The sequence below is a fragment of the Sminthopsis crassicaudata genome, chromosome 1 (genome assembly GCF_048593235.1).
Source record: "Sminthopsis crassicaudata isolate SCR6 chromosome 1, ASM4859323v1, whole genome shotgun sequence".
In the NCBI taxonomy this organism is placed as follows: domain Eukaryota; kingdom Metazoa; phylum Chordata; class Mammalia; order Dasyuromorphia; family Dasyuridae; genus Sminthopsis; species Sminthopsis crassicaudata.
This window is the reverse complement of record NC_133617.1, coordinates 439,072,124-439,085,824: the sequence shown is the minus strand read 5'-3', so window position 1 is coordinate 439,085,824 and position 13,701 is coordinate 439,072,124. Positions and strand designations below refer to the sequence as shown.

The window sequence follows — 13,701 nt, the reverse complement described above, 5'->3', positions numbered from 1 at the left end:
TCCTAAAATTCATTAACTGCAATGACTTTCAGTTCAATTTGGTTAACATGTTCACATGATCACTTTCTCCTGGGTTGGATACTAGGGGTATGAGTCTAGGGGTTTTCCGAATTGGGAAATTGTTTAGGACATTTGTTTGTAAGCTCCCATTTTGTGAGAGCAAGAAACAGGCAGGTTGCATTCATAGATATTTAGCAATGGGTAAGGTAAGATTGAGGGGCTGAGGTAGAACAGTCTGTCTCTCATCTACCTAATGGCACTTAGCAAACCTCTTTACCAGGAAGTTACCAGAGAAGATAGTGAGAAATCATCTCTCCATTTTTTTTTGTATGTATGCTTAATTCTAGCATGACAACCAATTAAAAGGCTTCATCACTTTGCAGTATGTGACTAGGGAATAGTCAAAAGATATCTATAGATCTCTAATGAGCCTGCCCAGAAATAGATTCACAAAGTTTTTTTATGGATTCAAATCAGGCAAAATATATAGTATATGTTCTAAGACTTAGGATTCTATACATTTGTACACTTTCATAATCTGTGCATCATAGTTATTGATTTTGGCAAGTACTACATCTTATCTCTTTTATCTTATACATTTGGCATGATATTCTAAACACAGATACTTAACATATTTTTAATTTTTTGTCATTCTGAACTTGATAAACAATTATTTCTACATAAATAGAATAAGCAGGAAAAGAGGGGTTGACTGTTTATGAACTATGAATATTACATAAAACTTGCATTAAAAAATCTACTATTAGTTTCAAAGCTATCAAGCTTCTGAATCCTTTATTGTTCCTTGCTATACAGTTTAAAGTGTTACATTGATCTCTATGACTTTTAAAAAAAATTTTGGCATCAATATTAATAGTCTCCTCTCCCTTCCAAATCTCCATCCTCCCTTTAAGAACAATAACAACAAGAAACCACCACTATAACAAATAAGCATAATCAAGAAGAATAAATCCAATCAAATCTTGGCAATGCCCAAAAAATTCGTATCTTAACTGACCTTGACTCCCAGACTTCTCTGTCAGATTGAGTAACATGCTTCATCATCAGTCCTCTGGAGTTGTGGTTGGTCATTATACTGATTGGAGTTCTTATGTCTTTCAAAGTTATAATTTTGTAGTATTATATATTGTTTTCCTGGTTTTGCTGACTTTATTGATATCTTCCCAGATTTCTCTGAATCCATTTTTTCATTATTTCTTAAACTACAATAATATTCCATTTCACTCACATACTATTACTCAATCATTCTCTATCTGATAGGTACCCCCTTCGTTTCTAATTCTTACTTACAATAAAATGCTGCTGTACATTTTTTTTTTGTTTATATGGATTCTTTTCTTCTCTGATATCTTTAGGTATATTCCTAATGATGGTCAAAGATTGTTGGGTCAAAGGTTTAGTAACTTTTGAAAATAGTTCCTAATTGCTTTCTAGAATATCTAGACCAGTTTATAGTTCTACCAATACTTTTGTGTGCCTGGTCAGTTCATAATAAATATTCACTACTGTTCATTAAGAACACTGATTTAGGAATATGGGGGACCTGGGTTTAAATCCTATCTTTATCTTTAACAACCTGTATGGTTTCTCTGGGTCTTGATTGCCTTATCTGTGAAATGACGAGTTGGATCCTCATATGTGAAATGGATCATATATTTTTTAAGGTTCTTCCAGGCTTTAAATATTGATCTCATGATAAGGAAAGTAACTACATGTAACACTGACACATCTACCAAAGCAAAGTATCAAATATAGTTAATTTATCCATTCAGAATTTTAATGATTTATGGTGGTATATTTTTAAATGAAAAAACAAAAACAACCTGACAAAATCCTTGGATCAAGAGCTTTTATCATTTTTTATCAATCTGTGGATATTGGGACATACCTGAACCATGAAGGCTGAAGGCAGTATGCCATAACTTAAGACATCTGATGAATAAAGCCAGTCATTTCCGTTACTTTGCTCAGGAGAGGAACCATCCCTTAAGCTGTAACCTTTGCCAATACAGTTTCTTTGATGATGACTAACATCATTGTCACTAAGATCCTTCTTTTTCCAGGAATTATTTTTAAAAGGTTGAAGGAAATTAGTTGAATTTATACAATATTGCTATATATATTATTACTGCACTGGACAAAACCTGATCAGTAAAGACTTGATTATGGGAAAAGATCTTGTTTTATAAGATTTGCTCCTTAGCCTGTGAAGGGATAATGATAGTAGTAAGAATGATCATAATTATCACAACAAGATGCTCATATAATCTTTAACAGTTGACAAAACACTACTTTCACAACAATCCTGTGAGATCCATAGTGTAAGTATTATTATGCCCATTTTACAAATGAGGAAATAAAATAACAAAAATGAAATGATTTGCTGATAGCATATATAAATTTCAATTTCAGATCTCCTGACTTCAAGACATATACTCTTAACATGTTCCTAGGATAAAATATTCTTGACTTCTCCTTCTCTTCTCTCCATGTATCCAGTCTGTTCTCTAGTCTTATTTTTATCTAAGTAGTGTTTCTGACATGCATTTCCTTCTCTCCAATCACATAACAGCTATCCTGATTTAGATCTCATAACCTCTTGCTGAACTATTGCAATAGAAACTTAATTTGTCTTTTTGCCTTGAGTCTTTGCTCACTTTAATTCACATACTTGTGAAAAAGATTTTCCTAAATTGCAGGTGTGGTCATGTCTATTTCCTAGTCAATAAACTTCAATGACTCCCTATTACCTCAAATGTCAAATATAAACCCTTCTGTTTTATATCTAAAGCTCTTACCAATCTGGATATTTCCTATCTTTCCAGTTCCCTTTTTTATTTATTTACATTTTGCTCACTGGACCAGCCATACTATTATAGTTGATATTTCTCTCATATATTTCATTACTTCATTTCTACATCTTTCCACTGGCTGTTCCCAAGGGAGAAATACATTTTGTTCTTACCTCTGTTTATTGGGCTCCTTGATTTCCAAAGACACTAAAGTTAGGCTCTACTTTTTACTTTAAATCTTTCTTGATTCCCTTTGCTTTGAGTGCCCAGAACTTCCAAAACTACTTTGTGTTAACATTGCACATATTCTGTTATATAACTTCTATAGATTTGTTTTATTTCTTCCTCTGCTAGAATCTTAGTTCATTTAGATCAGGTTATATATATATATATATATATATATATATATATATATATATATATATGCTTACAGAATTTTTGGCACACAGTAGGATTTTAATAATTGTTTGTTGATGGATTGATGGAAAATAACATGGCCCCAGGTTCATAGAAACCCTATTTAGAACAATGGGAATAAAATAGGCTAATGTTATAGAAGCAATGCCCAATAGTGGACAAGACATTGTACCGATAATCAATAAATATAAATTTAAATTCTAGTTGTGTCACTTCCTAATCATATGTCTTTAAACATTTACTGATTTAAATCTTAATTTCCTTATCTATAAAATGGAGGTAACAATACTAGTATGCCCTGGATTATTTTGAGGTTCAGATGAAATGATATATGTGAAAGTATTTTGTAATAGTAAAGCATTATACAAATACAAAATGTTATAATTTTTGTGGTGGAAATAATCTTAATACTTCTTGATGAAAGCATTGAAGGGGAATGATATAATCAGATTAAAAAATGAAAGTGAGTCAGTATTTCTGAGCAGTTTTGGAATATTTTTAAATGAGCTGATAACATACAAGTAAAGCTCTAAGTCATGATGAAGATGTAATTAATGGAGCATTCAGTTATCTGCAAGGAAATAAAACATAAGCAAAATTTTAAATTATTTTTTTTAAACTAAAAAGTTGTAATTTTACTTGTAGATCAACTTACATTAGTTCCTGAATCTTTTCTTCCAGTTTTTTGGCGTCGGCACCACTGAATTCAAATATCTGTTCACAAATTTTTAAAAAATGGGAAAAAAAAGTTCAATTATTTGCATGATATGTAAGGTCGTTTTCAGGCTCTATTTGGTTTTACCAATTTCCTTCTAAATTGTATAATTGATTAATAGATCCCAATGATGTTCTCTTTTTCTTCACCATCTCACAAAGTGAATTTTAATAACTGAAAATGATAAAAGATGATCCAGAATATAATGTTCAGTTGATAGCTTTTTAAAAAATACTTATCTCTTCTCACTTTTCCTGTATTTGAGTAATTTTCCATAATGGTTCTCTAATCTAATAAGAACGATGCATAAAGTATTTGGAAATAAACTCCAATTGAATAAATTTTTAAAAATGCTAACAATGTGCTAGGTAGTATGCTATTCTGAGGGATATAAAAATGAAATATGTCCAACTCTCAAGGAACTTACTTTCTATTTAATGTGGGAGAGGGTAGATCTAGGAGAATCACCTGTATATAAATAAGCAAATATGAAGTAATGATAGGAAATGTTTCCCATAGGAGAGGGCATTTTCTCTGAGTCTTAGGTAAGGGAGAGTTCTGGATTTGGAATCTTGAGGTTTGGATTTTAATTCCACTTCTGCTGTTTAGTTCTTATGCAAATCACTTTTTCTACCTAGGACTCAGTTTCTTCATATATTAATGAAGGGATTGAATCAGATCACCTTTGAGGTCCCTTCTAACTCTAAATCTATGATCATAGAATTCTCAGAAGTTGAAATGAAGAGGAAATGCATTCCAGATGGAGAGGAAAATTAGAAGACCATTTTGAATAGAATTCAGGCAAAAGTGCTGAATAAAAGGTCCCCAACCCAACAACTTAGGTCAATGAAGAACCTTGTCAGGATATATGAGAAGAGGAGGAAAAAGAACAGCAGCAGCAGCAGAAAAAATAAAAAATAAAAAATTTTTAAAAACATAACAATAGCAACCAGCATCTATATAAGATTTGTAAAGAGCATTAAAATATGACCTCATTTTATGTTCACTACAACCCTAGAAATTGAGAGTTTTTATTGATTATTTACATATAATGAAACAAACTGACACAGGTTAAATGACTTGCCCAGGGTTACACAAAGTATCTGTAGCTGAAATTAAACTCAGGCCTTTTTGACTCCAAGTCCAGCACTCTATCCAATCACCATGCTATTGAGCTGACTCTTCAGAGGTGGAGGGATTCCTAGGAGAAGGAATAGGCTTGACTCACTTATCATTTTAAAAATTCTCCATTTAATTAAGGCTTTTTTCAGTTGATAAGTGATCAAGGGATATGAACTGACAATTTTAGATGAAGAAATTGAAACCATTTCTAGTCATATGAAAAAGTGCTCTAAATCACTACTGATCAGAGAAATGCAAATTAAGACAACTCTGAGATATCACTATATACCTCTCAGATTGGTTAAGATGACAGGAAAAGATAATGATGAATGTTGAAGGAGATGTAAGAAGACTGGGACACTAATACATTGTTGGTGGAATTGTGAAGTGATCCAACCATTCTGAAGAGCAATTTGGAACTATGCTTAAAAGGCTATCAAAATGTGCAAAATGTACATATTTAGTATTATATATCCTTTGATCCAGCAGTATCTGTATCCCAAAGAGACAAATAAAGGAAAGAAAGGAACCCACATGTGTAAAAATGTTTGTGGAAGTCCTTTTTGTAGTGTCAAGAAATTGGAAACTGAATGAATGTCCATCAGTTGGAGAATGCCTGAATAACTTATGGCAAATGAATGTTATTGAATATTATTGTTCTGAAAGAAATGATAAGCAGGATGATTTCAGAGAGGCGTGGAGAGACATGAACTAATGCTAAGTGAAATAAGCAGAACCAAGAAAACATTGTACATGGCAACAATAAGATTTTATGATGATAAATTCTGATGGACATGACTCTTCAATAATGAGATGATTCAGGCCAGTTCTAATGGTTTTATGATGAAGAGAGAGGACTGTGGGAACTAAGTGTGTATCACCACATAGCATTTTCACTCTTTTTGTTGTTGCTTGTTTGCATTTTGTTTTCATTTTCATTTTTTTTTCCCGTTTTGATCTGATTTTTCTTGGGCAGTAAGATAATTGTATAAATATGTATACATATATTGGATTTAGCATGTACATTGGATTTAGCATATACTTTTAATATGTTTAATATGTATAGAATTACTTGCCTTCTAGGAGAAGGGGTGGGGAGAAGGGGGAATATTTGAAACACAAGCTTTTGCAAGGGTCAGTGTTGAAAATTATCCATGCATTTGTTTTGAAAATAAAAAGCTTTAATAAAAAAATTGCTTGTGTTTAAGTAAAAAGTAAAAAAGTTAAAGTAAAAATGCTATATCTTGGACAGAAATATATCATTCAAGAGCAGCTACTGAGCCTTCTTTGGCCCCATAACCATCAAGAATCTATTGCCTCCCCCCTTTTTTGTTCCTCTTCAAAACTTAATTACTTCGTAGGACCAGTAAGATAACATTCTCCTTCATTCTTAGGAAGTTACCAAAAATGTTTCATGGAAAACAAAGAAACAAAATGTTCCTGACTGAACTTCTGTATCATTTCTTTTCTAGCCCTGGCTTTTGTGAGAATCATGGAGATTTTATCTACCCCTCTTAAGTCTACTACACAGGCCTATAATAGTTGTCTTTTCATGGTGTTTTAAGTTGTGAGGAAAGACTCTGGTTTCCTTGCTCCTGCCTCAGGGTCTTCTGGACCACAAGTCAAATCAAGTTAAGAAGCATTCATTAAGAGCTTACTACCTGTCAGGAACTGTGGTTAAGTGTTGGGGCTACAAGAAAGACTAAAAACAGTCTCTTTTCTCAAGAAGCTCACAGTCATTAGACTGAGATAGCTTATAAATAATTAGGTACAAACAAGATATATACAGGATAAATTAGAAAATATTTTTAAAATGAAGACATTAATATTGAAGATGTCTAGGAAAAGTTTCTTGAAGAAGGTGGAGTTTTAGATGAGACTTGAAGGAAGTCAGGGAAGCTCGGAGATGGTGCTAAGAAAGGTGAGAGTTCTGCACATGGATAAATACAGCCAGAAAATGGAGCATTTTGTGTGAGAACACCAAATAGGTCAGTCATATTGATAGATCATGAAATATGGGAAGGAGTGTAAGATGGAAGAAGACTAGAATGGTAGAACATTGATTTAAAATTAACTAAAATTCAAATTTAAAGTCATTTAAAACCAAATAAAGGATTATATATTTGATTCTGGAAGTGATATAGTTGCTGTAATTTTATTGGAGTAGGGAGTGGGGGGAAGAAAAATGGTGACAGTCAGTTCTGCGTTTTAGTATGATTGGTAACATATCAGCTAAGAGGAGGATGGATTAAATTGGAGAAAGATTTAAGGCAGGGAGAATAACTAGATTATTGCAGAAATACAGGTGTCAGAAATTGGCAGCCTGAACCAGAGTATACAAGCCATGATATAAAATCAGAAATAATGTAACTTGGCAACTTGATTGGATATTTTGAGGGTGGTGGTGAAGACGAGGGAGAGAGAGAGAGAGAAGACAGGAGAGAGAGAGAGAGAGAGAGAGAGAGAGAGAGAGAGAGAGAGAGAGAGAGAGAGAGAGAGAGAGAGAGAGAGAGAGAGAGAGACAAAGGAATTATATATAGAGAGAGAGAGAGAGAGAGAGAAGAGAGAGAGAGAGAGAAAGAGAGAGAGAGAAAGAGAGAAGAGAGAGAGAGAGAGAGAGAGAGAGAGAGAGAGAGAGAGAGAGAGAGAGAGAGAGGAGTTGAGAATGAACACAGGTGACTTGGTATGTTGATGGTACCTGCTCAGCAGTAAAGAAATTCCTAAGAGGAAAGTATTTTTTAAAATAGTATTTTATTTTTCCAAATACATGCAAAGATGGTTTTCAACATTCAGTTTTGTAAAAGCTTGTGTTCCAATTTTTTTTCCCTCTCCCTCCTCCTTCCCCAAGACAGCAAGCAATCCCATATAGATTAAATATATGCAATTCTTCTAAACATATTTCTATATTCATCATGCTGTGCAAGAAAAATAAGATCAAAAGAGGAAAAAAACACAAGAAAAAAAACCAAGCAAACAACAAAAGTAAAAATACTATTCTTTGAACCACATTCAGTCTTCATAGTTTTCTCTCTAAATGCGATGGCACTTTCTGTCATCAGATTATAATTGCCTTGAATCACCTCATTGTTAAAAAGAGCCGAGTCTATTACAGTTAATCCTTACATAATCTTCTTGTTGCTGTACAATGTTCTATTCGTTCTACTCACTTCATTTAGCATCAGTTTATGTAAGTCTTTCTCAGCTTTTCTGAAATCAGCCTACTTAGCATTTCTTGCAAACAATCATATTCCATAATGTTCATATACCATAACTTATTTAGTCATTCCCAACTGGTAGGCATCTACTCAATTTCCAGTTCCTTATCAGTACAAAAAAGGGCTATTTATTACAAATTTTTTGCACATGTGGGTTCTTTTCCCTTTTTTATGATCTCTTTAGGATACAGACTCAGTAATGATACTGCTAGATCAAAGAGTATGCAGAACTTGATAGCCCTTTGGGCATAATTCCAAATCGCTCTTCAGAATGGCTGGATCAACTCACAACTCCAACAACTTTGCATTAATGTACTACTTTTCCCACACCCCCTCCAAAATTTATCATTATCTTTTCCTGTCATCTTAGCCAATCTTAGGTGTGATGTGGCATCTCAGAGATGTCAATTTGTATTTTCTCTAATCAATAATGATTTAGAGCATTTTTTTCATATGACTAGAAATGGCTTTAATTTCTTTGTCTGAAAATTTGTCTGCTCATATCCTTTAATCAATTGGGGAATGTCTTGAATTCTCATAAATTTAAGTGAATTCTCTATGTATTTTAGAAATGAGACCTTTATCAGAAATGCTGGCTATAATTTTTTTTTTTCCTCAGCTTTCTACTTGCCTTCTAATTTTGGTCTTGTTTATGCCACACCTTTTTAATTCAATGTAATCAAAATTATCCATTTTGCATTTCATAATGTTCTTCTTTGGCCATAAATTCCTTCCTTCTTCATAGTCTAATATTTTATATAGTATTGGAATTAATTGTTTTTTACAAATAAAATCCATCTAGCCCTAAAGATTTTTTCTTAGGGAGGTCATTAATGGCTTATTCAATTTCTTTTTTTTAAATGGAACTATTCAAGCATTTTGTTCCCTCATCTGTTAATCTGAGCAATCTGTATTTTTGTAAGTATTCAAGCATTTCACTTACATAATCAGATTTATTGGTGCACAATTGGGCAAAATAGCTCCAAATTGGCTTTAATTTCTTCACTGGTAACAAGTTCATCCTTTTCATTTTTGACACCAGTAATTTGATTTTCTTTTTCTAACAAATTAACCAAAGATTTGTCTTTTTTTTTTTCATGAAACCAAGTTTTTTTTTTTATTAGTTCAATAATTTTTTTTTTACTTTCAATTTTATTACTCTCTCCTTTTATTTTCAAAATTTCTAATTTGATATTTCACTGGAGAGGATTATTTTGTTCTTTTTCTAGTTTTTTAGTTGCATGCTCAATTCATTGATCTGCTTATTCTTATTTTATTCTCAATGTGAAGAGATATAAAATTTCCCCTAAGAACTGCTTTGGCTGCATCCCATAAGTTTTGGTATGTTGTTTCATTATTGTCATAATCTTGGATGAAATTATTGTTTCTCATTCTTTAGGATTTAATTATTTAATTTCCAATTAATTTTTTATCTATTTTTCCATGGCCTTTTATTACATGTAATTTTAATGCATGATCTGAAGAGGATACATTTACTATTACTGCCTTTCTGCATTTGATTGTGAGGTTTTTATGCCCTACTATATGGTCAATTTTTTAGTAGATGTCATGTACTGCTGAGAAAAAGGTATATTCCTTTCTATACCCTTTCAATTTTCTTCAAAGGTCTATACTTTTCTAAAATTCTATTCACCTCCCTAACTTTTTTCTTGTTTATTTTGTAGTTACATTTATCTAAGATCATTGATTTCTTCTTTCAACTCACTTCACTTCTCTAGAAATTTGAATATTATACCACTTGGGGCATATATGTTTAATATTGATATTACTTCGTTATCTATGGTATCCTTTATCAAGATGTAGTTTCCTTCCTTATTTCTTTTAATTAGACCTATTTTTGCTTTTGATTAATCAGAGATTAGCATCATTACCCCTAATTTTTTTTTTTACTTCAGCTGAAGAATAGATTTTGCTTCAGACTTTTACTTTTATTTTATATGTATCTCTCTGTTTTAAATGTGTTTCTTTTTTTATTAAAGCTTTTTATTTCCAAAACATATGCATAGATGCTTTTTCAACGATGGCCCTTACAAAACCTCATGTTCCAAATTTTCCCCTCCTTCCCCCTTCCCCTTTTCTAGAGATGGCAAGTAATATGCCAATAATGCCAATAATCAATATGTTAAACATGCTAAAATATATGTAAAATTCAAAATATGTTAAATCTATATTTATATAATAATTTTGCTGCACAATAAAAATCATGTCAAAAGGGAAAAAATGCAAGCAAATAACAATAAAAAGAATGAAAATGCTATGTTGTAATCCATACTCAGTTCCCACAGTTCTCTCTGTGGGTGTAGATGGCTCTCTTCAGCACAAGATCATTGGAATTGGCCTCAATCATCTCATTGTTGCTAAGAGTAATGTTCATCAGAATTGATCATTGTATATATAATCTTTTGTGTACAATGATCTCCTAGTTCTGCTCATTTCACTCAGCATCAATTCATGTTAAGTCTCTCCAGGCCTTTCTAAAATCATCCTGCTGATCATGTCTTATAGAATAATAATATTCTATAACATTCATATACCATAATTTATCCAGCCATTCTCTAACTGATGGGTATGCACTCAGTTTCCAGTTTTTTGGCACTACAAAAAGGATCACCGCAAATAGTTTTGCACAAATGGGTCCCTTTCCCTCCTTTAAGATCTCTTTGGGATATAGGCCCAGCAGAAACACTGCTGTATCAAAGGATATGGATAGTTTGTTAAGTTTTTGAGCATAATTCTAAATTGCTCTCCAGAATGGCTGGATCCATTCACAATTCCACCAACAATGTATTGGTGTCCTGGTTTTCCCATATCCCCTCCAACATTTGTAATTATTTTAAATGTGTTTCTTATAAACAACACAATGTAGGATTCTGTTTTTTAATCCCCTCTACTATCCACTTGCATTTTATGGGAGAGTTCATTCCATTCACATCCATAGTTAAGATTACTTTGTATTTCCCACCATTCTATTTTTCCCAGGTTATATTTTTCTCTCTCCTTTTACTCTTTCTCTTCTCATCAGTGTTTTGCTTCTGATCCCCAAACCCCTCAATCTGTTCTTTTTTTTCAGCCCCCCCTTCTAATCCCTTTAACCTCCCTCTTTCATTTCTCTTTCCCCTCCTACTACCCTTTAGGGTGAGAAAAATTTCTATACCAAACTAAGTATGCATATAATTCCCTCTTTGAGCCAAATCTGATGAAATTAAGATTTAAACAATGGTCATCCTTCTTTCTTTCCCTCAAATGTAATAGATCTTTTATGCATCTTTATCTGTCATTCTTTACCCTGTTTGCTTCTCCTTGCCTCTTCTCCCAGTACACTCTCTTTTCCACCCTTAATTTCATTTTTATATTATTGGAATACACGGGCCTTGGAGGAGGAAGGAGTTCCTTTTTTCTTCCTTCTCCTCTTACAGTGGTGGCTGGAGATCCAACCCAGACCTGCAGAATGGATCTCCTCCTGTGAGAGGATAATACAAGAAGACTGAGAGGCAGTTGCTATTCTCTGACCTCTCTGACTGAGAGACCGTTTCATTGTCTGACCTTTCTCCTCTCATTGTGGGACTGACTTTCTGCTCCTTCTTCCCAGAGTTGGATGCTCCCTTCTTCCCAACCTGATCCTTCTGTGTGGGATAGGCTTCTTCCTCCCTCCTGCTTTCACTCTCTTTAACACTTCCTTTACTCCCCTCTTTCTTACAAAGGCCCTGAACTCCTCTTCTTCACTTGGGACTGAGCTGCTGCTTGGACTGAGGGATCACTTCACCCATTCCTGCTCCCCAGATAGCAATTCTTCTTCCTCCTCCTCCTGCACTTTTCCACATCTACATCTTCATCAGCTCTTCCTCTACCAGCCTCTTCAGCTTTCTCTTGTCCTTGGGTTCCAGGTGGTCCAATCCCTCACAAAGAAAAGAGAACTCTCCCCAGGGCTCCCACTGGCTTCTCTGGGATCAGTCACATTACCTCACTAGACACCTCGAGGCCCCCATTCCAAATTCAGGGATATAAACCCGATTCTCTTTCCATGGCCCAACAGAGGCCATCGCTCATCCCTTCAGAATTGCACTCGCCTATTTCTCAGGACCAACTGACTCATATACAACTGCTGTTCACATGGAACCCTTCTCTACTTCAATCTTCTCATTTGAATATTTGCTACTACCACCAAGATTGCAACCACAGGCAGCTCCACCTGGCTCACGCCCTAGGCTTCCAAGCCTACTGTAGCCCTCCTACTTGTTGTGGCCTAGCCCCTGAGGATTAAGTTTGTGCCTTCCTCCTGCACACAGAATCCGTCCTCAGAAAAATAACACATTTCTGTTCTTGCTTTGCGTCCATTGCCAGTGACGGCCAGATATAAGCCCCGATGTTCCAGATGCTTCCATTTTCAAGGGTAGTTGATTCAGCAGGTGAGTTGTTATCCTTAGCAGATTCCAATTTCCATGGCCACCATCCTGCTGTCTATATCAACCAACACCTGACAGTGGCTGCTGGAGATCCAACCCAGATCTGCAGGATGGATCTCCTCTTGTGAGAGGATGATACAAGGAGACTAAGAGGCAGCTGCTGTTCTCTGATCTCTCTGACTGAGAGGCCATTGCATTGTCTGACCTCTCTCCTCTTCCCTCTGCCTTCAATTTATCTCATTCCCAGTCTGCAACACTTGTGTCACCAAAGGCTGCCCTGCAACTCCTCCAGATGTTATGATCCACAGCTGTGGAGGCTTTTGGAGAATTGACCTGCCCCTTATCATTACATCATTACCCTAAAATCAATTTATACTTACACTCCCTATACTTTTCTAACTGCCCTGACAAAGCTAACTTTTAAAAAGGTAGATTATTTTCTTTCCATTTACCTTTTTATGCTTCTCTTAAGTCTTATATTTGAAGATCAGATTTTCAGTTCATCTCCCTATTTCATTGAATCTCCATATTTCCCCCTAAAAGATAATGTTTAATTTTGCTGAGTAGTTGATTCTTGATTGAGGTTCAAGTTCCTCTGACCTCTGGAATATCATATCCCAGGCCCTCCAATCCTTTAATGTGAAAACTGCTAGGTTCTGGATAATTTTGATTGTGACTCCTTAATATTTGAATTGTTTCTTTATGGATGCTTGCAGAATGTTCTCTTTGATCTGATAATTCTAGAATTTAACTACAATATTCCTTGGAGTTTTCATTTTGGGATTTCTTTCAGGAGGTGATTGATAGATTCTTTCAATGACTATTTTACCCTCTGATGCTAGATTATCAAAGCAATTTTCCCTGATGATTTCTTGAAAGATGTTGCCCAGGCTCTTTTTTTTAAATCATGGCTCTCAGGTAGTCCAATTATTCTTAGATTAACTCTCCTGGATCTATTTTCCAGGTAAATTGTTTTTCCAATGAGGTATTTTTAT

General features: G+C 34.3%; 1 protein-coding gene across 1 annotated transcript in view; it reads right to left on the bottom strand.

The window, feature by feature from the left end:
* Window positions 1-3,704: 3,704 nt before the first annotated feature.
* The window catches only part of TXNDC8 (thioredoxin domain containing 8), a 57,747-nt gene continuing 47,750 nt past the window's right edge, over window positions 3,705-13,701 (bottom strand). Inside the window, exons 5-6 of the mRNA XM_074280633.1 lie at window positions 3,886-3,944; window positions 3,705-3,801 (exon numbers count right to left, since the gene is read on the bottom strand). Coding sequence (XP_074136734.1) covers window positions 3,798-3,801; window positions 3,886-3,944 — 63 coding nt within the window. The 3' untranslated portion in view covers window positions 3,705-3,797. The remainder of the gene's footprint in view (window positions 3,802-3,885; window positions 3,945-13,701) is intronic.